Consider the following 23,762-nt stretch of genomic DNA (forward strand, 5'->3'; position numbering starts at 1 on the left):
ACCCTGGGAGGGATTCCAGGCCCGCAGGGGCTGTGGGGCTGCTGAGATGATAGGGGGTCCCCATGTGGGAAGAGAAATGAGGTGCTGGGCTGTCCTGGGGATGGGGGGAGGAGGCCGACCACTCCCTCAATCCAGACTGGTACCCCAAATTGTGGCTTTTGCCAAAATCCCCAGCCATGGTCTCCAGGGCAATAAATCCCAGGGCAATAAATCCCTGTGTTTCATTGATACACTCATTGGTTGCTGCTTGGATGTGCCCTGACCAGGGATTGAACCCGCAACCTTGGGAATCCAGACGATGCTCTAACCAACTGAGCTACCGGTCAGGGCTCATCTCTGTACTTCTAAAGTGGGGGGCTCTTTAAAGTGGGGGACCTAACCTCAGAGCTGTGGCACAGCTGCAGGCTCTTACTCTGGGACACAGGACCCCCTCACCCCTTCTGCCATGCGGGCACATGCTCCACACACTCCCCTTCTCTAGCTGCCCGTGAATAGTGAGGAGAGTCGTTGCCTCGACAATCATTTCCGTCACTTGTGAGATACTCTCCTGGTCCCTCCTCTCTTCCCAACATGCACCCTAAATTCCCTGTCCCTGTCCCGGTCCGGAAGCCCCCTCAGCCCCACAGCACACAAGGGCTATTCTGTCCCTCAAAGTTTACCCGACAGGAAGAGAGGCCGCCTTTGCCACAGCTACACACTCTTCCCTTAAAAAAAAAAAAAATCGTATTTGGAGAAGTAAGGAAGGCGGCATGCTTATGGGAAGGAAAAAGTCTACTTCATCCAAAAAGTGAATCTTCAAGCAGGCGGAGGCGAGGCAGGGGTAGGGAGGGGAGTAGAGGGAAGGCGGGGCACGGCGCCCGCTGGGGGTGTCCCCGGAGCAGATGGCCTGGGTAGAGAAGGTATGCGTGAGTCATTCGGATTCCCGTTCTGGCTGATTCCAGGAGGGGGCTCCTAACCCGGGGTCCCCAGCTCGCGCCCGTCCAGGAAGCCGGGCTGCCCGGGAGGAGCCTGGTCTCCGACCCTCTGCAGCGCCCCCTCTCCGGCCGGGGTCCGCGTGCAGCCACATTGGCGCGCACTGGGAAACGAAACTGAGCCGCTCTCAAGTTTGCTGCCGGGCTCTTTGTGCTTCCCGCGTCCCGCGGGGCGGGGCGGGCGAGCGGCGGAAGCGGCCTCGAGCGGTGGGGCGGGGGGGCGGGGGGCGGACTGGCCATGGGCCGGGCGGGGCGCGCTGACCGTCGTCTCCGTGCGTCCTGCAGGCGTGGAACCCGCGCCGCCGCGCCCCGGCCGCGGGCGATGATCACCTAGGAGGCTGGCGCGGGCGGGCGCGAGCGGCGGAGGAGAGGGGCGCGGCGACACGCGGCCATGGAGCGGGAGCCGGCGGCGGCCGAGGAGCCCGCGCCCCCGGGCAGGCGGCGGCGGCGGCGGCGGCGGCGGCGGCGCCGGGAGGGCAGGACGCGCACGGTGCGCTCCAACCTGCTGCCACCCCCGGGCGCCGAGGACCCCGCGGCGGGCGCGGCCAAGGGCGCGCGACACGTGGCCGACAACCGGCTCAAGACCACCAAGTACACGCTGCTGTCCTTCCTGCCCAAAAACCTGTTCGAGCAGTTCCACCGCCTGGCCAACGTGTACTTCGTGTTCATCGCGCTGCTCAACTTCGTGCCGGCGGTGAACGCCTTCCAGCCCGGCCTGGCGCTGGCACCAGTGCTCTTCATCCTGGCGGTCACGGCCTTCAAGGACCTGTGGGAGGACTACAGCCGCCACCGCTCCGACCACGAGATCAACCACCTGGGCTGCCTCGTCTTCAGCAGGTGAGCCGGTGGGCCGGGCAGGGGGCCCTGGGTGGGGGTGGCCAGGAGAGTGGCTGGACTCTGGACAGAGTGTCTGGCTTCGAGGGGCCGGCGGGACTGAGAGAATGTTGCGGCGCCGGAGGCCCCTGTGCGCTCAGGGATGAGGAGCAGGAATCTTTTGATGCTGGGGCGCACGGGGTCCCCTGACCCGAATTGTCACTCAGACCTCGCCTCTGAGCCAGAATGACCCCAAGGCTGGAATCCAGGGCTGCTGGGCGTTCTCACCCTCAGCCGCTCCCGCCTTATAAGTAAAAAGGAGAGAAATGTATTCCCAGGCGCCCTGGCCTGAAAGTTCCTGCCTCTCTTTGGCCAGACTCCGTGGACCAGGGCGTTTAATAACTGTAACAACCAACGCAGGAATGTAAGCCTCAATCTTCGGTGGCATCTCATTTCAGGACAGCAGAGTGAAAGTGCCACCAGGTTCTGCTGCGGGGCACACGCTGGGTACAGGGCAGGGGTTGTCACAGCGGCATCTGCGCCCCGACCTGAGCTGTGAGCCGATCGCCTCACAGGCCTCAGCCCAGAGTTGGTTCTTTGATTTTCTTTGCCTTAACTCGTTTCCAGATGGAAAGACTGAGGCTCTAGAAGATTGGTGCGTCATGCCCATGGTTAGTACCAGGGAGCATTACCCCTCCTCTCTGCCTGCACCTCCCCAGAGGCCTGTCCAGGAGGCCCGCTGTCCCTTTTTCCTTTATTCCCACCTGAAAGGAGCCACTTGGCTGCAGGTCCGTTCAGGAGCCCACCTGCAGGCCATGCCCCTCAGGGAAGGGCGTGGTCTTAGCCTCCCTGCAAAGCTCAGCCGCATCTCCCTCCTGGTTACTTGGCTTGAGTCCTGGTGTATCAGCTGATAGGAACCTCCAAGGTGGAGGACGTGAGTTTTGTCACCTCCCTCATGTGCGAAGGGGCTCTAGGAAGTCCCTTGCATTCTCTGTGTCAGACTGTACCCTCCACTCCAAAAGATGGGGGTCGCAGTTGTTCATGCCTACTAGCATAGCTTGCAGCGGTATCCAACCTTTTGGTGTCTCTGGGCCACCATGGAAGAAGAAGACTTGTCTTGGGGCCACCCATGAAATACATGCAACACATAATCACAAAAGTCATGTTTTAAGTAAATGTACAATTTTGTGTTGGGCCGCATTCACAGCCTTGCTGGGCTGCATGCGGCCCACGGGCTGCAGGTGGGACACCCCTGATTGGAAATGAAGACCATGAATATCTCTTCCTGCCTTTGAGTACCTCCAGCCCTCCTAGCCATGCCACGTGGGCTTCATGTGCAAACAGAGGCTCAGAGAGGTTCTGTAGCTTCCCAAGGCCACACAGCTGCTGGGGAGCGGGCCTGGAATTTGAACCAGGTCTTCCGAGCTGCACAGCTTTTCCGATATTCCTGCGCTGGTGCTTCTCCAGTTTCTCTAAGACTCACTGGAGAGGCTTGTTAAAACTGACAAGTGTCAGGCTCCATCCCCAAGGGTTCTGACCTGGCTCTTCGGAGACTGGGCCCAGGAGTCGGAATCTTTGATTCACACCCAGGTGCTGCTTCTCCGGCAGCTCCTGCCTGGAGTAGTCGGGGCGCCCAGGTAGTCAGCATACATGACGTGGCTGGACAGGGCTGTGGGATTTCCTGGCTGCTGTTCACCAGACGCGTGAAGCCAAGAAGGGAGGGGGGACCCCCCTAACACAAACGTCCTCAGTGTCCCCCGGGGCAGGGACTCCAGGCAGCTGGGTGTGTGCCTTCTGCACCCAGGTTTCAGTCTTCACACATGTACCACTTCCTGTTACCACCCAGCCAGCCGCTCCCGTGGCCTCCTTTTACAAAGACTGGGGCCTCAGGAAATACACTTCATTTTCTTTCACTTGACAAAGCGCTTTCGAACCAGTGTGTCTTTGACCCTTATGGCAGCTGTCACTCCCCACACACGCCGGTGGGAAACCTGAGAACGGGGACCCAGGGTAGTTGTCTTGATTCTGTGACCTTGAAAGTCTTCCTGAGGCTTTGAAAGCTTCATCTTCCTGTGGGACCACACCTGCCCAGCATCTCTCCTTCCCGCTCTGACCCGACCTGGGTTCTCCAAGGGTCCAAACAACCCTCGGGGCAGGTATTCAGGACTAAGGGTGCTTTCAGGAGCTCCTGACACCTCCCAACTTCCAAGTCAAATTCCTCAGATGCTTTCCCAGGGAGAGACAGCCTTCTCCCTGGGCTGGGTCCGTGGGCGTGTCTGCCTAAGTGACAAAGGGGGAGAGAAAGACCATCTGGGGGCCGGTCATCCCTTCCCAGAAGCCAAGTCAAACTCCTCCAGGCCCAGAAAGTCTGACTTCGGTGGTGTGTTCAGGGCTGGGCTCTAGGAGACGGTGTCTGAGCCCTGCCCTGTCCTCTAGGGACAACAAGTGACTTGTGTACCTGTGGCAGGCCAGGCCGCTTGTAGCTGCCTCCCAGACCCTGCCCGGTGGCTCGGTGCCCTGAGCTAGTTGTCACGGAGCCAGGCCACAGAGATGGAAATGAGGAAGCTAGGTGTCTCGAGGAGCTTACCTTGGGGACTGACTGCACCGTGGGGTGTGTCTGCAGGGAGCCCTGGCCAGCCCCTGGTTGCAGGATGCAGGGAGGAGAGCCTTTGCAGACGAGGGCATGAGGCGGAAGACCAGGGAGGATGTGGACAGAGACCGTGGGAAGCCCGGTTGCAAACAGTCAGTGTCTATTCTGTGTCATGCCATTGCCTTGGTGGGCATACAGTGGGCTGTTCCGTCAAAGCCGGGGGACGCGCAGATGAGAGCGCCCTTTGGCTGGGGCAGCCTTGGCCACTGACACCATCTCTGCATGGTGGCTTCTCCCAGGCAGTGACTGTTTATGCCACTGTAGCCTGACATGGTGTTTCTGATCTGTGTGGGCTTTGGGTCCCCTCTCCGTGGGAATCCCCCGTCCAGCTGGCTAGAGATTCGGCCTCTCCAGGCCCCACCTGCGGCCCTGCCGCTGAACCTCTGGCGGTGGGAGCTGGTGTCTACATCTCGGCTTCATTCGCACCCGGGGGTTCGAGAAGCTGCCTTCTATTTCCACGGCCTATGTTTAGGAAGGTTCTCTGAGCCCTGCCCAGTCGGGGGAGAGAGCACCGTGAGTGATCCTGGGGGGTCAGGTCCAGCCTGCGTCCCCCACCTGGTGGGGGGGGGGGTCAGCCTGAGTGTCCCTCGGCTGTGGTGTAGCCTGTGGGGCAGGTGGGGAAGCCCTTTTTGGTCACGTGGACCTCCTGGGAAAGGCTGGTGGGAGAAGCCACCTCCCCACGGGCCACAGGTGGAAAAAAAGGGGGCATCTGAGTCGGATCCCACCCACCCCCAGCCCTCCTGATGCTCCCAGGCAGGGGGTTGAGGGGGATGGGGCTCAGGTTTCTGTTGTGGGGGGGCTGGGACCTCCCTTGACTGATAGGCTGCAGCCTCCGGGGGATCAGGCCGGCAGGGTGGATGAGCAGCGAGTGACCGCTGGCCCAAGGCTGATGAGGCTGGAAGAGGAGAGGGACAGGAACAGGGTGGCTCTGGTGGTGGGAAAGTGGAGAACAGTCACCGGAGGACATCGATGAAGAACTGGGGGGACGTGCGTCACGGAGAGCACCATCTTGCGCCTCTTTAACCTCAGGGGCTAGCCGGGAACCCGTAAACCAGCAAACCTGCCTCTGTGCCCAGAAGCAGGCAGCCTCTTGGAAGTGCCCCGGGCTGAGGGGGGCTGGGCCCAGGCCTGCCCAGTGGGGACCCTGCACAAGCCCCTGCCTCAGTTTCCTAACTTGTTAAGCAATTGCTGGGCCCAGGTCCACACACCCCTCCTGGCCTTGATCCCGTGGCCCCAAGAGTGGCCAGCATCCTTGTGCCCCCGCCTGCCTGCTCCCTCTGTCCCAAGCCCCGCCTGCATTGCTGTGTGATGTTTTCCCTTTGGCTTCAGGAGCTTCATGTTGACACCTATCTTTCAGTGCCCCCGAGAGTATGGGGACAATAGCGTTTGTTTGTGAAGTAACCCGCAGTGACTTTGCCCTTGACCTTCTGGGCTCCAGATGTGGATGCGAGTGTGGCACCTTGTGCCCTTCATCACCTTTGGGGAAAACAGGCCGTCTGGGGCGCTGTCCTGCTTATCTTGGAGTGACTGTCCTTCTCGTCCCTGCCCCTTCCTGTGATTCTCAGTTTGTTTCCCAGGCTCCCCGGGGTTATCGCTCCAACCTGCTGGATTGCCCTGAGCTTCGTGGGTGTTGTTTTTTTTTTTTTCCTTTATTCCCAGAAGAGCCTGAAATGAGACCCAACAAAGTTCCCCTTTTGAGGTCTGTTCCTATCTCTGCTCTCCTCTCCCGCCTGCCCTCCCTTTGCTGGAGAGCCCTGGGTCCCTCCGGCCAGCAGCAGCGCGCCTTCCAGCGGGAGGCTTGGCGTCTCTGTGTCTCTGGGACTAAAGGACTTGCACACAAAGACATCAGGACAGGACCTGAGACATGGGGACACGCAGGGACCAGATAGGTCCTTGGGTGTGCCGGGCCTGGGGTATTGCCATTCACGTGGTTTTTGGAAATAATTGGTTTTTGATACCTGTCATGTGACTTGTATGACTTGGCCCACGGGGTGCAGCTGTAGCAAAAGAATCTTTTTCTTCCTAAACACTTGATTGCCCTCTGAAGGTAGGCCTGGGGCTAGCTTTTTTTTTTTTTTTTTTTTTTTGGTTTCTTTGTTTTTAATCCTCACCCAAGGATATGTTTATTGATTTTAGACAGAGGAAGGGAGGGAGAGAGAGAGAGAGAGAGAAACATTGATGTGAGAGAGAAACATCGGTGGGTTGCCTCCCGTACATGCCCTGACCAGGGACTGAACCCTCAACCCTTGCTTGCACCCCGACTGGGAATCGAACCCGCAACCTTTTGTTGCACAGGACGATGCTCCGACCAACAGAGCCACCCAGCCAGGGCCGGGCTGTTGTTTTTATTGCCGGTGTGAGCCAAGCATTGTATATGTTCCATTCTGTCTTAACTCCCCAACAGCCCGTTCATTCTCACGTCCCCATTTCACAGATGAGGAATTGGAGGCTTCCACACCCCGCCGCCTGCCTGTCAGGAGCCGGCGGTGCCGGACTGGACCCGGTGGTGTTCTGCTCTGACCCCACCTTCGTAGTTTTCCTTCTGCTGGTCCCCACCACTGCTTCACCCCCACTCCCATGCCCACCAAGAGCACTAGGCTTCATTTTTTAATTCAAACATTTAAAATTGCATTCATCTCAAAAGATGTTCTCATTTCCCTTGTGCCTTTAGGTATGAGAAAAGGTTTTTTCTTTGTGATGAGGACTTTTAGGGTTTCCTCTCCTCCAACCATGAGCAAATACCACACAGCCCTGTTTGATCCGGTCGCCATGTCATATAGGATGTCCCCAGGACTTATTTGGCTTTTTTAAAAGATTTTATTTATTTATTTTTAGAGAGAGGGGAAGGGCGGGAGGCAAAGAGGGAGAGAAACATCAATGTGTGGTTGCCTCTCACATGCCCCCTACTGGGGACCTGGCTCGAAACCCAGGCATATGCCCTGACTGGGAATCGAACCGACGACCCTTCGGTTCACAGGCTGGCACTCAGCCTGCTGAGCCACACCAGCCGGGGCCCCAGGTCTTATTTATCTTACAGCCGGAAGTTTGTCCCCTTTGACTGCTGTTATCTAGTTCCGCGACCCATCTACCTGTGGTAATCACAAATCTTCTCTGTTTTTCTGGGGGTTTTTTGGGTTTTTTTGGTCGATACCGCATAAGTGACATCATACAGTGTATCATTTACTGTCTGACTTATTTCACTTAGCATCAGGCCTCGTAGAGGCACACATTTTGTCACCAATGGCAGGGTCTTTTCTTCTGTATGGCTGAGTAATATTCCATTGCAGAATATTAATATATCATGTGAAATCATGTGAAACAGACACATCACTCGTCCATCAGCAGATGGAGTTGCTCACCTGGCTTGCTCACATGGAGCGGATGGAGTTGCTCACATGTCTCGGCTATTGTAAATAAAGCTGCAATAAGCACGGGGGTGCGGACGTGTCTTTGAGCATTTTAGTTTCCTTTGGACAGATACCCAGAGGTGGGACCGCTGGACCACGGGGTCGCTCTATTTTTAATGTCTGGAGAAACCCCTATACTGTCCCATCAACAGGGACTGCCGTTTCCTTTCCCCACGTCCTCCCCAAAGCCTGTCACCTCTTGTCTTTTGGATGGTGGCCATCCCCACAGGCGTGCCATGGCACCTCATTGTGGTTTTGACTCCCTGCTTGCTGATTAGCGATGTTCAGCATCTTTTCATTCATATGTTCTTTGAAAAACGTCTACTGAGGTCCTTCGCCCAATTCTGGATTGGATCAGAAACCTAGCTGTTTGTAATGCCGCTCCTTCATCACTTTCTGTGACCTTCGAGGCCCAGCGTGCCTGTCACCACGCGGGGGTCTAGCTGGGTTCTCACCCGGTGGCCGTTTGCTGTGGAAATCCTGCTTCCACAGGTGGCGTCTCTCCTGGAAGGGGCAGGCGTGTCCTAGGTGGTGGGGGCCTGCCTGCAGGCGGGACACAGAGTCATCACAGCAACTGCTGGTCTTCATGGTCCTTGATGCTCCTGGCCAGCCACCAAGTGTTCGGTGATGGCCTGGACCTGCTCTGGACCTGGACAGTCCCCATGAAGAACTGCCCTGTCCCCAAGGCCCTCATTGAAAAGCGCTTTTTGGAAGTCCATTTAAAGTCAAAGCTTACCCACGTTTCCGGACTTCCCGACTTGGGGATTTTGAGAAGGGGCTCCGTGCCCTTCGCCGTGGGGTGGCCCGGCTTCTTGTTGAGTTTCCCCCACAGGGGACCCCCACGCACTTGTTTGTAGGGGGCTTCTCTTGCTATATATAGTGCATCGAAAGAACTCAAAGGGGGCAGACGGAGAGGCTATTTTGATTTCTGCTGTTGTAGACTCCTCCCAGCTTGGCGTTCCAGGATCGTTTTGCATGTTCCCAGAATACAGTTTGTATACATAGCCCCTGGCATACCCTCTGGTTATTTTCCCACCAGGGACCCTGGATTTTGAACCACTTTGCCTACCGACCTATTTTCGTTAGGTAATAACGAAGTCCTCTGCTCATTCGAAGTGACTCCGAGACCACCGAAACCTCTCGGTGAGGCTGGATGCCGGGCAGGCGGCGGCGGTCCTCAGCCCTGTCCCCTCATTGGAGCAGGAGGGAGGACAGCAGCTTCTGAGGTTGACACGATGCGCAGAAAGGCGGAGCAGAGCCAGCCAGGCCAGCAGGGGTCTGACCAGGTGCGCCGCGCTCGTTATTATGTCTGTTTCTGCTATGGTTGCTACCATCTTTTGGTCAAAATGTTTCTTAATATTGCTACGCCAAGGAAGTCCTACTTCCACCTGAAGCAAAGCCATTTCTGTCACTGGGCCTGTGTCCCTTGACTATGGGTTAAGAGACGGTCTTTGAAACGCAGTTTCGAAATAGGGAAAACATCCCATCGCTAAGTTTGCAAACCCCTGATAAGCCAAAGATACCCTTAGGTGACTCATCACTAGAAAAGCACTCTAGGGAAATGGTAAAACTAAGGCACTGTTTGTTTATTCGAAAGCAGCGTTGGTGTATTTTATAAATCCAGGTGGATTTGGCAAATAACCTTGTTTTTAAGCGTCAAGTGAGTTTAATTCATTGACCCATGTCGTGGTGTCTTTGGAATTCTCAATTTCACTTATCAACTGCTATTTAAAAAAAAAAGTAAAGTGTTTGGTTTTCTTTTTTTTTTTTTTTTTTTTAAGATTTAGTTATTTTTAGAGAGAGGGGAAGGGAGGGAGAAAGAGAGGGAGAGAAATGTCGATGTCAGAGAGAAACATCCATCGGTTGCCTCAGAAAACAGCACGTTCCACAGATCAACCCAGGAAGACAGGAGGAGGAAGCAGCTTGTGGCTCTCGGGACGCCCTCAGATCTGCCCCTCCCTGAGCAAACGAGCCACGGTTACACGCAAATCCACGTGGTTCGTTTCAGACAAGCAAGGGCCACCAGCTTCCCTCTGCATTCAGCCGTCTTCAAACACACGAGGCATTTGTGGACTCCCTGAGAAAGAGTGCGTTTGTTAAACCGCCTGAACACTTACCAGGAAGGGCTTGCAGATCGTGATGCGTTGGTAGAAACCTAGGCGGTGACGTTCATTCACACTGTGCCTGGCGTCATCGCCCTCCTTTTCCCGTTTGATTCCTGTGGCCATGACAGGTGACAGTCCAGTCTGATGCGTGTGCCTTTTCCTGGTGCGTCCCTGGCATGGTGGCTTCTGCTGTCACATGTTGCGTGCACGATTTTGGAAAGAAAATCGTGGCTTTGAAGTGCAATGGGAAGTTTGATTTTTCATGCTGAAATTAGGTGGCCAGCCGTCTGTCACCCCGTGGTGAGCGCGCTGTGGCTGGGCCCTGAAGCAGTCACGGGGCTGAGAAGTGGGAGCGGGGCGGAAATTGTTATATTGATTTTTAGAGAGAGGGAGAGAGAAACATCGGTTTGTTGTTCCATGATTCCTTCATTCCTTGGTTGCTTCTTGTACGTGCCCTGACCGGGGATCGAACCCACAACCTTGGTACATCCGGCTGTTTCCCATCCTGCTGATTGCTCTGTGAATTGCCTCATGGGACTTTACGGGGATTCCTTCCCTGTGCCACCACCCGCCTGTGGGGCCAGGAGAAGGGCATGTGGACCAGCTAGGGAGCTGTGTGTGACTCTTGGCCCTGTCCCCAACCAGCGCACACGGTGACATCTTAAATCTGCTCTGGCACCGTCGGTCCTGTGCCAACCTCATCTTTTTCTTGTCTGTGTTGCTTGGACACCCAGGGCCCTGCTGACCGTGGACAGATGTCCCCTCCCAGGACTAGCTACTTCCTAGAGATAGTAAAGGCCTCACCTGTGAGTGTACCTGTCACGTGCTTACCAGCCAACCCAGAGCCCTCACCCCCAAATGCCCCTTTATCGGGCTCCCACACCCAGGGCCACTGTCCTTGCCCTCATCACCCCAGGGCCGTGTACCGGACAGCTGGGACAGCCCCTGTGCCCCAGAGCCACTGAAATTACTCCGTCATTCTCACTGTGTGAAGCTGAAGGTCCCATGGGAAGAGGCTGGTTTTCACTCTGCATTTTAAAAGCTTTCAGGAACACAGAAATTGTTACCTATTTCCTTCTGATTACCCGAGAACTTAAGTTTCATTAAAAATAAGACATCCTCAAAGTGAGTATATCAGGAATGTGAGCTCAGGTCGAAAAACATCTCTTCGAACTTCATGCCCCTGGAGCGGATCTTTGGTTCGGAAGACCCCTGAACGTGCCTTTTGTCTGTGTCTTGTGTGAACTTGAGGTTGCTATTGACGAGGCTGCGCTTTTGTAGAGGGTCCAGCTGGCCCAGCTGGGTGGGAGGCGGCGAGAATCCCAAGTCTCCTTATCTCAAGGTCGTTTCCATGGAATGACAGACTCTTGTCTCGCCCCTTGTTTTGAAAACGTTCAAATTGCTATGGAATGACAGAGGGCCAGCGGGGAATAATAAGCATTATCGAAGCGTACGACCAAGGCAGTTCAGTTCCTGTGCGCTTGGGGACGTCTCGCCGTTTGTTGCTGATGTTTGGGCTCCTCCCTGTCATTGGGTGGGATAGTCCAGGAATGTGTCAGCTCTGCTTGATGGACTGCGACAGAGGTTGATTGATTGGTTGAGTGAGAGAGAGAGAAATACCCGTCTGTTGTTCCACTTATTGATGCATTCATTGGTTGATTCTTGTATGTGCTGTGACGGGGAATCGAACCCGCCACCTTGGCATGTTGGGATGACACTCTGACCAACTGAGCCACCCAGCCAGGGCCACAGAAGTTTCCAGGGTGATGGGGCTTTCACCCCGTTGGGAGAGGGTGATGTTGTCGTCTTAGGCACACACCGCAGAACTGGGCCCGGAGACCATGGGAGGAGGGGACAGAGCCAGGGACGCCGGCCCTTCCCGACAGTGCTTGCCTGTTGGGCGTTCTGGAATTCCGAGTTTCTTGTATCCACCAGCAAGAGCTTTGAGAAATAGCTTCTAGGATGCGGCATGGGATCTGTGGTGATAGCCGTGGGCGTGGTGTGATTTACCCAAATGGCTCAAATGTTAGGGTTTCCCGTTGGGTGGCCACGCACGTGGCCTTATTTTGGGGGTGAGCTCCCCTTGAATTTCCACAAAGGACCTTTTCTATTCTGCGTCCTGGGTGAGCTCTGAAGGGATGGGGATCCGGGAGGCTGAGGGAGGGGGGTTGAGAGAAGAGCATTCGTTCAGAGATGTCTAAAAGAGCCGCGTGTGTGTGCGTGTGCATATGTGTGTACGTGCGTGATGTTGCCCACAGGCTCTGCCGGATATTCACGGGGATGGAGGCTCGGTGGAGGGCGCCTGGCACCTCCCTTACATGTCTTGGCAACTTCCTGTGAATCTATCATTATTTCAAAATGAAAAGTAAAAAAAAACTCACTTCTGTTATGCAGTACCGTCATTATTAAATAAGCAAGGGGGTCACAGAACATCAATGTGTGTGGCGCCTGGGCAATGGGGAGGGGGCTGCCAGGACCCCGGTCTGAGGAGGGAGCCTGGCTGTGCCCCCCACCCACCCCGGCAGGACTCTCTGTCAAACGGCCCCCGCCGGTAAGCCTGGGAGAAAAGACGCACCTTCATTTTTCTGGGGAGACAGAGCCTCCGAGGCTTCCCCGTTTCGGCACCAATGATGTGCTTGGGAAACTTGTGGTATGGGTGTGGCCCTTGGCGTATAAACTGTGTGAATCACTGCATTTAAGGACAAACACACGATCTTATTGCAGGCCTGACTTTAAGGAGACTTGGTCCTCTGGTTAGAAGGGATATTCAAAAGGCTTGGGGCTCTTAGCGTAAGTTAATGCCTGGCAATGCCCACCCGTATTTTATTTTAATGTGCCTGCATCTTATGAGGGATTCAGGTGGTTGCAGTCGAAAGGGACGCACTGAGCGCATGCCCTGGAGTGTGTTCCTGTCCTCCTCTGAACCCTGGGAGTGCCCCGGCCTTTGCCTCTGAAATCGGGACTGTGACTGGATCCCGAAAGACAGCCACAGTCTTCTAGAAAGAGTGGGGATTGCATCAAAGTGCACTGTTACGTCATAGCTGACACCTCAGTAAAGATGCATTTTTAACCCATTACAAGAAATGGATACTGTAGAGAAATACTGCAGTGTTCCAGAATGTTTCTAAATAAACAAGCCTGGGGTCAGAGATAGTCACTCCCACGAGACAAGGCAGGTGTCTCCCGACCCTGTGGGAAGGTGGGACAGTGTTCAGTGGGAAAGGCTTCTGAAAATACACTGACAGCTGCCCTGGCTGGGTAGCTCCATTGTTTAGAGCATCATCCCAATACTCCAAGGTTGAGGGTTCGATCCCCGGTCACAGCACATACAAGAAACAACCAATGAATGTATCAAAAATAAGTGGAACAACAAATCAGTGTTTCTCTCTCTCTCTTCCTCTCTCTAAAAATCAATGAATTAAAAACAGCTTTTTTAAGATACACGGATGGTTCACCCTAAGGAGGGGCTGCTTCTAGAACTGAACTGGTACCTGGACTCATGCCCGCCCTTTCCCGCTCACTCTAGGGAACAAACTTTCCGGGAATGCCACAGGCAGCTGTGTGACCAGGAGCCTGAACTCACAAAGGGACGTGTCCCTAATAAAAGCAAAGGATATGGTCACCACCCTAAGTCACCTCAGAAGGCATTTAATGTCAAATCACTGTGTTGCCCCCCTGAAACTAACACTGTATGCCAGCTATACTTTGATTTAAAAAATGAATTAATTTTTTAAAAAGCGGCGAGGGACGACGATGCGGAACGAGTTTGAGGAGGCAGAAAATCAAAACTTGATGTTCAGCTGAGTTCTGACACACAGTAATTGGTTTGGTGACACGTGCTGGAGAGGGTGGGGTCACGGGCAGGCAGGGGCCAGGCCCAGAGGCAGCGCCCCGGATGCTGGACTGCACATGGGCTCCCTGGCCGTTCACACGAGCAGCATGGCTGGGGAGGTTCCAGCCAAGAGTGGCCGTGCCAGGGCTATGGCTTGTCACCGCATCTCCTTGAAGAACGTCTGGCGTGTTTGCTGCCCGGCTCCTTTGGCTCCGACAGTCCCGGGCACTTCATTCGCTCTGGCTCCAGGAGCACGTGCAGGGTGTCTGTCCGCTGCCTGTGTCTCGTGCCTGTGCCGTGCAGGCAGGCGACCGAGACGAGGGTGACCACGTCCTAAAGCCTCAGGCCGCCAAGGGGCTCACTGCTGAGTAATAAGGACTGTACTTTAGAGTGTGTTGATGGCACACTGAAAAACTGAACTTTCCCAGTTTCTGTCCCAGTGAAGTCTGGATCAGGTCACACCAATTCCTGCTGAAGCTCGGGGAAGCGGGGAAGCCAGACCTGGACGGGGCACGCACTTCCAGAAAGGGGCCATCCTGCGGGGCAGGTGCTATGCCATGGACAGGCCTTCTGGTCGACCCCGAGGCTGGGCAAAGGGGTCTTTCACGCCGCTCTCAGGAGCGCCGGTCAGAAGGAACTGCCCCGGCCATCTGGCCTTGGGTAGCCGCAGCTGGTCCAGCATGACCTCAACTTAGCTCGGCTAATATCTGCAAAGACCCGTTTCCAAATAAGGTCAGGCGCCGAGGCTCCAGGTGGACGTGAGTTTTGTGGGATGTTGTCCTTCCTTCCTTCCTCCCCTCCTCCTTCCTTCCTTCCTTCTCTTCCTTCCTTCTCTTCCTTCCTTCCTTCTTCCTTCCCTCTTCCTTCCCTGTTCTTCCCTCTTCCTTCCTTCCCTCCCTTCTCTCCTTCCTTCCTTCTTTCCCTCCTTCCTTCCCTCTTTCCCTCCTTCCTTCCCTCTTTCCCTCCTTCCCTCCTTCCCTCTTCTTCCTTCCTTCCTTCCTTCCTTCCTTTCTTTCTTTCCTTCTTTCTTTCTTAGGATTCCACTTTGATGCTGAATAGTGAGTTACTAACAAAAGAAGGTTACGTGGCTCTTCAGAAATCCATGCCAATGCATGTTTTCTAGATGTTTCCCCCAGAGCGGGCAGTGAGGTGGTGCCCACGGGAGCCTCTGTGAGTGCAGACACTGTGTCCTGTTTTTGGGTGACATCTTCCCATGCCTGTCACCATGCCTGGCCCATCACTGGAGCTCAGTTAGAGTTTGTGGATAAGGAGAAACTCAGAAAACATAGTACATTAATCCATACAGAATTTGGGGGGAAATATACTTGAAGACACTAACTGATTGCCAAGAACTTTGAGACTGTTGTTAGATCAACACCGGTCATTTCAACTCTGTGAGCCGCAGCCAGTGTGGCTCAGTTGGTTGGGCATCATCCTGCAAACCAAAAGGTCGCCGGTTTGATTCCCTATTAGGGCACATGCCTCGGTTTCCGGTCCGGTCCCCAGGCAGCGGTGCCTACAGAAGTACCAAAAGCAACCAGTAGATAGATGTTCCTCTCCCTCTCTTTTTCCCTCCTTTCCTCTCTCTAGAGTCATAAACTAAAAATAAAATTTAAAAAAATGAACTCTGTGAAAGCTTGACTTACTCATCTCTGCCCACTGAACATCCAGAGAATTCCCAGCTGTGGGGCCTTCCCCTGCGAGGAGCTGCCCGCCCGCAGTGTTCCCTGGAAAACGCCCTTCGGGAGAGACACTGTGTCCGTGAACAACGCCAGCCTGCCTCCGAGGCAACATCAGCAGGCAGAATTTGTTACAGTAACAGCCCCCTACCACGAGGAGGACCTCGCGTGGCAGGAGCCTGAGGCGGCCCCAGCCACACACGCCTTTGGGATGACTGGGCTCCTTGGAGGGGACAGGGTGTGGGCAGAGATGGCAGAGATTCCAGACATTGAGACGGAGTGGAAGGGGTGTGGGGCCAGCCCGTCTGCGGAGGGTGGGGCCGGGTGGCATGGGGGGAGCTAGGTGGGTGGCTGGGAGTTCTGTTTGCATTTCATGGCGATTCGTCACTCACCCCAAATATAATTTTGGCTTTGAGTAACGCGGATGGGCAGCCAGATGAGAGAAGCGTGCACAGCCCGAGGCTGTGAGGCCAGAGCAGCCTGAGAGCCCTGGGACCCTGGTGTCTTTTGTGAGTCTGAGGACCTGGATGGATCTCTCCTAATCGGAATAGTGATTGCCATATGCTGTTCAATATTGAAAGTGACGCATGTCCCAAAGATATTTTTTTTAAAGGTCTAATCACTGCAGTGAAGAGAAAGAATCTTGACGTGGCAGGCCTTCCTGGGACAGCTCTGGGCTGGGAAAATTAGCTCTAATCCTAGAGTTTTGGACTAAAGAGCCCCAGACCACAGAGAGAAGGAGCTTAAAGAAGAAAATAACAAAGTTGCCCCTTTTCTGCCACTCAGAGATACTGTTGCCGTGGTGTGTCTAGAGTTCTGTATTGTTCGTCACTTCGATATGTTTCCTACGTCAAGAAATATTCTGCAAAAATAGGATTTTTTAAAAGATTTTATTTATTTATTTTTAGAGAAGGGAAGGGAAGGAGAAAGAGAGGGACAGAAACATCAGTATGTGGTTGCCTCTCGCGCGCCCCCTACTGGGGACCTGTCCTGCTACCCAGGTGTGTGCCCTGACTGGGAATCGAACCTGCGACCCTTTGTTTCACAGGGCGGCGTTCCATCCACTGAGCCACACAAGGCAACAAACTTTCTTTTACTTTCCCAGCATGCAGGTCCGCCTGTGATGAATTCTTCCCATTTTTCTAAGCCTGAAAAAAACTATATTTCCTTTGTTTTCAAAATAATATTTTCACTAGCTGTAAGAGTGTAGGGGGACATTTTTTTTTCTTTTAGTACTGAAAGGCACTGCTTTTTTTTTTTTTTGTGATCACGCTGATCTTTGCTTCTCTGTGTATGCAGGAATCTCTTTGTTCTCTGTTTTTCTGATTCTCTCTGTCATTGATCTGAAGCAGTTTGAATATGATGAGCCTGGATGTCATTTTCTTCTCGTTTCCTTTGCTTGGGTTTTATTGCGCATTCGGAATCTGTGGTTGTATAGTTGTCCTCAGATTTGGGAAAATTTGGGTCGTTATTTCTTCAACCGTTTTCCTCTGCCCCACCCACAGGCACAAGTAACAGACACATTAATTAGGCTCCCACGGGGTGACTGACCCCTTTCTCACTTCCCCCCATTTTTTGAAATCTTCGTTTCCTATTGAATAGTTTCTATTGCTGGGTATAAGTTCACTTTTTTTTTTTTTTTTTTAAACAAGATCTGATCAGCCTTTAATGCCACCGAGTGTGTTTTTCATCCCACACTTGGTGGTTTTCAACTCTTCGCGGTTTGATTTGGGTCTTGATTTTTGAAATGCCTTCCCCAGCCTTAAAGATGTCATCTTTCCTGAATGCAGAGGTTACAGTTATTGGAATGGTTTTCACGTCACATTCATTCTGTCGTCTGCATCGTTTCAGGGTCTGTTTGTATTGGTTGGTTTTTTTCCTGCTTCTTTGTGGGTTATTTTTTCCTGGTCGTTTTTTACCTCAACGCTGTTGGATGTTGCTGTGTTCCTGGAAATACTCCTGAGCTCCATTCTCAGTGCAGTGAAGTTCTCAGAAGCAGTTCGGAGCCATCGAGTCTCATCCGTGGCCTTTGGGAGTCAGGCTGCATGCAGCTTTCTGTCTGGGACTTGCCGTCTCTCCGGGGCGGAGCTAACTAGCCTCATCATTTCACTCTACCTGGTGCGCCGTGAAGCAAGAGATAGGGTACCCAGGATGCTGAGCCCATGGCTCTTCCTGGACCCCCACGAGCTCCAAGATCTTTGCTTTGTTTTCATTTCAAGTGGCTCTTTCCCTGGCCGTGGGGGACCCTCTGATGACCTCCAGTGTTTGCCTGCTCTCCCTGGGTCTCCCCAGTCTGGGACTCTGCCCTGTAAGCTGTGGCTGCCTTTTCTGCCTGGACGCTGGGCTCTGTCGCCTCCCCTGGGGAGGCCTGAGGCTCTGCCTGGTCCCCATCCTGCCTGCAGCCTGCTGATGTTCTCCAGACAAGTACAGGGCTCCCTGTCCTTGTTCCCCTCGGCTTCTGCTGTCCAGATTCTGAAAGGCATTTTTTTAAATGTATTTTGGCCCCGGCCAAGTGGCTCAGTGGGTTGGAGGGTCATCCCAGACACCGAAAAGCTGTGGGTTCGATCCCCAGTCAGGGCGTACCCCTGGATTGTGCATTCAGTCCCTGGCAGGGGCACGTAGGGGAGGCAACTGATCAATGTTTCTCTGTCATATCGATGTTTCTCTCCCTCCCTTCTCCCTCTCTAAAAACTGATAAACATATACAAGTGAAGATTTTTAAGAAATGCATCTTGCTTCTTTTAGAAAATGCAATTATAGCTTGCAGTGTCTAGAACTCCAACTCAGGGAGAGTAGTGTGTGGCTGCCCTTCCACAGCCGAGAGAGGAGAATCGTGCATGATGTCAGACCTGTGTGTGCCCCTGTGGTCCAAGAAAAATAGAGACAAGCCCAGTAACCAAAAAAGAGCTTGTTTGAATTTAAGGTGGAACAAAATGAGTATTTTTTCCTCTGTGTTCAAGTCAGGTCGATGGCAGATAAGGGGGGAGACTTTGATACCACGGGCCGAGCATCCTGCCAGCCCAGGGCCAAACACAAGTGTTCTTGGAAAAGGTTTTCTTTTGGGGGGGTGGGAGAGGGGAGGGTGCTGCGGGCATCCTTGTTATGTTCCTGGCCTTTGAATGAAAAGAGAAACTTATTTATTTGTGTAGTAAGGTTGCCTCACAGTGACTAAGCAGCTGCGACAGAAGCGAATGCTCCATACCCTGCGCGCCAAAGCAGGAAGAAGCGAAGCTTTGTCCTCGGCCTGGGGCTGGGACCCGCCGGACAAAAGGGTTCTGTGACCCGGGAAGAGCAGAGCGGGGCTCCTGTTTCCTGATGTGCTATTTTTAGGTGTGGTTGATTCCACGCTCCTCACGGGAGAGCTGTCGAAAGGGTCAGACACGAAGGAAATGTTACCCACCCCCCAAAAAAAGCTGAAACTCAGAGGCCCTTTGGTTTTAACTGCTAGGCTCCAGGGTCTTCGAGGCCACGTGGGACCTCGTCATCTTGCTGTGTCTGCACTCTGAGCGTGGGTGCATTTCAAGGGCTCCCAGGGGCTGAAGCACAGAGCATGCTCTCCTGGGGCCTGTGTGACGCGGTGTGCTGCCCAGTGGCACTCTGCCTGCTGCCAGCTTCCAGACCCATGCCTCAGTTTCCCCAGCCACCGGGCGGGGCTTGCGGAGCGGAGGGCAGCACGACGCAGCAGGTGGTACTGACACGGAGACTGGGGGGGCCGCCCACAGTCAGGCTGGGCTGGGTGCGAGCAGGCCCCCCCAGTGTCTGAAGGCTGGAGTGTGGTGTCCCTTCCCTCCCACAGGGTTACGAGGGTTTTCATTTCCTCCCTGGTCAGGGGTCAGATCCCTTTTCACATCTGACTGGTCTGGCCGCAGACACTTGAGACGGGACATAGGGCCTCTGGTAGGAGCTCCTCCTCTTTGGGTTGGGTGACCTGTCTGTTTAAAGTCGCAGCAGGCCCCCCCATCTGCGGACAGTGTCCCCAGGGGGCAAATTGGGGCACTCCCAGTGTGTCGCACTGGTTCCTTTAATCTGTCTTCCCTCTTGGGCATCGTCTCCTGCTTCTTGGCTTCTTCCTCTCCTTTCCTGCCCCAGCTCCACTTCATGTCTTCTGTCCTGGGGGGCCAGCGACCCGCCCTCAGCAAAGTCCACCTCGGTCTTCTTCTTCCTCTTAGTCCCTCAATTCTGAGAGCCTGCAGGCGCCCAAGGCTGCCTGAGTCTGCGGGAGATGTCCCCACACCTGCCTTCTGGGCCCTGCGTGTCCCTGATGCTGAAGGTGGTCCCCACACACTGACCCACCGAGCACTTGTTTTTTTCTGGTGGTTAATGGGTTGTGACCAATCTAGGGAAGTGAAAATGCCCACTGAGGCCCTGGCTGGGTGGCTTCATCAGTGGGAGTGTCAGCCTGTGCACCATAAGGTTGTGGGTTCCATCCCTGGTCAGGACACATACGGGCGGCAACCGGTTGATGTTTCTCTCTCTCTCCCCCCCTCCCACCTGCCTCTGTCTCTCAAACCGTGGGGTGAGGATGAGAAAACACGCCCACTAAAGTGTTGTCAAGGTGGCCTGTCACCCCTGCTGGACATCACGGTCGCTGGACCTCCCTGCCACACAAACACAGTCACCAAGCATTGGGATCTCAGATCAGGGCGCTGTTCTTTCCGCTCGACTTCGGATGAGATTGAGGTCAGAGTGAAGCCTTCCTCTTGGCTTCCAGCCCCAGTTTACGGGTCTCTGCAGCCCCTCGCCTTCCTGGCTCTGGCGACACAGTGCCAGCTGCCCCGTGGTCCCGCCCGTGAACTCCCAGATCTGGTACTTCCTGCGGGAGGTTTTGGCATCAGACCGCAGGCCGCCCTTGCATTGCGCATCCTGCCCAGGGCCACCTGCCCAGTTCCCAGGCGGTGCAATGTGGAGTTTGTGCCCATTGTGGGCAGGTGTAAGGCAGAGCCCTGGAGGTTTAGTTTGGCTGCTCTTATCTCTGCCCGTCTTTCTCCGTGTATTTTTAACTTTTGCAAACAGTCTTTGTGCCCAGAGCCCTCTGGCATCGCAGCACTTTGAAAAGAAAGAATTAGGTGCATCAGTGTCCAGTGCCCATAACATCCTCAGGTTTCAGGGAACCAGGAACTAAGCCGGCGGCGAGGGGATGGGCCCGGGCCGGCGGCACTGGAACTGCCCCTGAGGAGCTGCGGGTGCTGAGCGCTGAGGCCACATCGGACCCTCCAGGTCAGATCCACAGCACGCTCACCTGAGCCTTCCTCCCCGCTCCATCGCCTGGCAACCGCCTGGTTTTTGTGGCAGCTGTCTTGCTGGTGACAAGGGACTGGAAAGTTGGGGACACTCGACTCTCACCGCTCCCCTTCTGCTCCCCAGTGGCTCACCAAGCAGCCCTCACAGCTGCGGGGGGAGCTCATTCATTTGGCAGAAATGTGGGTTGAGGTAAAAGTCATGGTCAGAACTGGAGACAAACATGTGCCTGCCCTTTGGTTTTTTCTGGAGAAAGGATGAATTATGGTTGGAATGAGCGGGCATGTGTAGGGGGGAGGAGAGAACAGTCTAGGGCAGTAGTTTCCCGGGCCCGGGGAACGAGTGAGAAGTCGCTGGTTCCTCGGGCGGCCTGGAGGACGTTTAATCTTCTGAATTCGAGACTCACCACCGTCCGTGGGTCACTGGTGCTTCTCAGAACAGGAGCAATAATGAAGGCGCATGACTTGGGAAAACATCATTCGAAATAAACAGCACATGAGCTTCTCATCCTTAATTCTAAAATACCTTTTCTCCATAATTCTCTGTGTGGGAATTGCTGGCTTTCTTTTTTTTTCCCTCTTTGATTTGAGGTAAAGGTAGAAACTTGTTTTCATGAAGCAAACTGTGAAATGTTTGAAGGAGGTGAACTCAGGAAAGTAGCCCAGCTTGCTTGCTTGCTTTTTTTTTTTTTTTTTTTTTTGAGAGAGAGAGAGAGAGGGAAAGGGAAATATCAAAGAGAAACATCGATGTGAGAGAGAAACATCAATCGGTTGCCTCCCATAGGTGCCGCAACTGGGGATCAAACCCGCCACCTAGGTATGTGCCTGACCAGGAATCGAACCCATGACCTTCTGGTGCACAGGATGACACTGCAACCCGCTGAGCCACACTGACCAGGGCCCAGCCTTTGTTGTTTATGAACCAAGTTAGCATTGCCTGCGTCCTGCCCCTAGAAGAGACGCATGACCCTCCAATCTGTGGCCCAAGAAGGTGATGAATAGAACTACATGCCGCATTTGTTGGGTTTTCATCTGAGGCTGACTTGTCTTTAATGCACTGTCTTCCCCAGTAAAACCTATGAATAGCCCATTCATTCCTGTTCTAGCTTGGAGATGATGCAAAGGTTGGGTCCTTTTTTTTCTTTCTTCTTCTTTTTCTTTTTCTAAATGCCACCATTGAACTAATCGTGAGAAAGGACTTTGTCTTTTAAGGAAAGTGACGTCTCTTCTCCTGGGTCCCCAGCCTTAGGCTTCCAGAATGAACAAGAAGCCCTACTGTGGGCGGTCGTTTCAGCCCCTGGTGAGGTCCTGGCTCCACGGCCCGTGTGTGGCCGGGGAGACCAAGTCCCCCTGCATGGTGGCTCCGTCATTCAAAAGCAGGCTTGGGAGTATCGTGGAGTCTCCAGCAGGTTCGCTGGTTCAATTTCCAGTCAGGGCACATGCCTGGGTTGCAGGACAGGTCCCCAGTAGGGGGCGTGCAAGAGGCAACCACACATGGATGTTTCTCTTCCTCTCTTTCTCCTTCCCTTCCCCTGTCCAAAAATGAATAATTTTTTATTTTATTTATAAATATTTATTATTTTATTTATATATTTATTTAAAAAAATAAAAAACACGCATTTACGCACCCAGCCTGCTGAACATCACGGGTTCGCCCAGCCCACCTTAAACGTGTTCAGACACTCACTGAGCCCTCAGGTGGGCGGAATCATGTCACACAAGGAGCACACTGTAGGGCGTCGGTTTGGATGCCTGGGACCTCGGGGCTGATGGGAGTGGCACTCGCTGTGGTGGTCCAGCATCCGGACGGAGTATCTGCCGCGTATCTGTGGCCCCCCAGCCCGGCAGCGGTCCGGCATTCAGAATTCCAAGTACGCTGTCTGCTGAGCTCGTATCGCTTCTGCACCAATGTAAAGCTGAAAAATCCTAAGTCGAACTGTATAGAGTGAGTTAGGGACCGTCAGCCTTTAAAAGGGAGTTCTTCCTTTTCCCCATTCCCACCTTGCTGTTTTCCAAACCAAGAGTGTCTGCCTCCCCAGGGTTCATGGCAACTGAAGCAAATCTAAACCGCCAATGCTCACAGTTCCTAAAGTTCCTATCATACTTGGGCTTACACTTCTCAAAGAAATTTGACACACAGCACTTATTTGAGGGCGCGTATTCCCTACTCAGCAAGTGCCGCTATGGCTGGAGCGCCTCCGATTTGCGTCTCCGGGACAGTTCCAAGAGGCGGACTCGCCCCGTCCTCAGCCACGTTTTGCAGACAGGGTGCCTCACGTTCCCGTCCACAGATGTTAGATGCTGAGCCGGGCGCATGGGTGACGGCAGAGGTGGACTTGAACCCTCGCTGTGTGTTTTAGGCTCATGCTCTTTCCAGTCTGCTTGGACGCCTCCCTGTCAGGTGTCCGTGGTGTCTGTACCCACATGCACGGCTCGGTGCATGCACGTGCACCCCCCCACAGGTATGCACACAGATGCACAACACTCACATGCATATGCCACACGCACCATATGTACATGCATGCATACACCACACATGCACACATGCACCGATGACACTTGTGTACATATACCACACACAGTCACACACACACATGCACACACATCTTGCGCAGTAGCACGGGGTGGTGTGCGAGGCGCGCATGCCCAGATCTGGGAGCAAAGCCGTTGCCCCAGTTCCTCACATGGAGAAGCTGAGGCCTGCGGAGATCGGGCACTGCCCAGCGTGGTCACGACTGAGCGCATCCACCCTCGGGTTTTCTGAGTCCCCTGTCTGGCTCACCGGGTGCGGCTGGCTGGCATGTCCGTGGTGAGCCGTCCTGGAGACACATACAGGACAGCAACTTGCAGCGGAGCCTTGGGAACCCATGTACTTGGGGGGAGTACATGCTGGAAACACAGGCTCGTGGGACTAGGGACTGGGTTTTGCCTGCCTGGGATCAAAGGGCCGCCCAGGAGTGGCTCAGCCCTGAGGGACCAACCCAGATGGAGCAGCCTATTGTGCTTGTCACTCTCTTTGAAGGCCCCCTGAGAGTGGGCAAGTCAATGGTACGTCCTTGTGCCTCAGA

The 23,762-nt window shown here is 54.2% G+C and overlaps 1 protein-coding gene across 4 annotated transcripts in view; it reads left to right on the forward strand.

The window, feature by feature from the left end:
* Positions 1 to 1,209: 1,209 nt before the first annotated feature.
* ATP10A (ATPase phospholipid transporting 10A (putative)) overlaps positions 1,210 to 23,762 on the forward strand; it is a 96,678-nt gene continuing 74,125 nt past the window's right edge. For all 4 annotated transcript variants that reach the window (XM_053913254.2, XM_053913256.2, XM_053913255.2 and 1 more), the window contains exon 1: positions 1,210 to 1,808. In XM_053913254.2, coding sequence (XP_053769229.1) covers positions 1,363 to 1,808 — 446 coding nt within the window. In that variant the 5' untranslated portion in view covers positions 1,210 to 1,362. The remainder of the gene's footprint in view (positions 1,809 to 23,762) is intronic.

This window comes from Desmodus rotundus, chromosome 10 (assembly GCF_022682495.2).
Source record: "Desmodus rotundus isolate HL8 chromosome 10, HLdesRot8A.1, whole genome shotgun sequence".
NCBI lineage: Eukaryota > Metazoa > Chordata > Mammalia > Chiroptera > Phyllostomidae > Desmodus > Desmodus rotundus.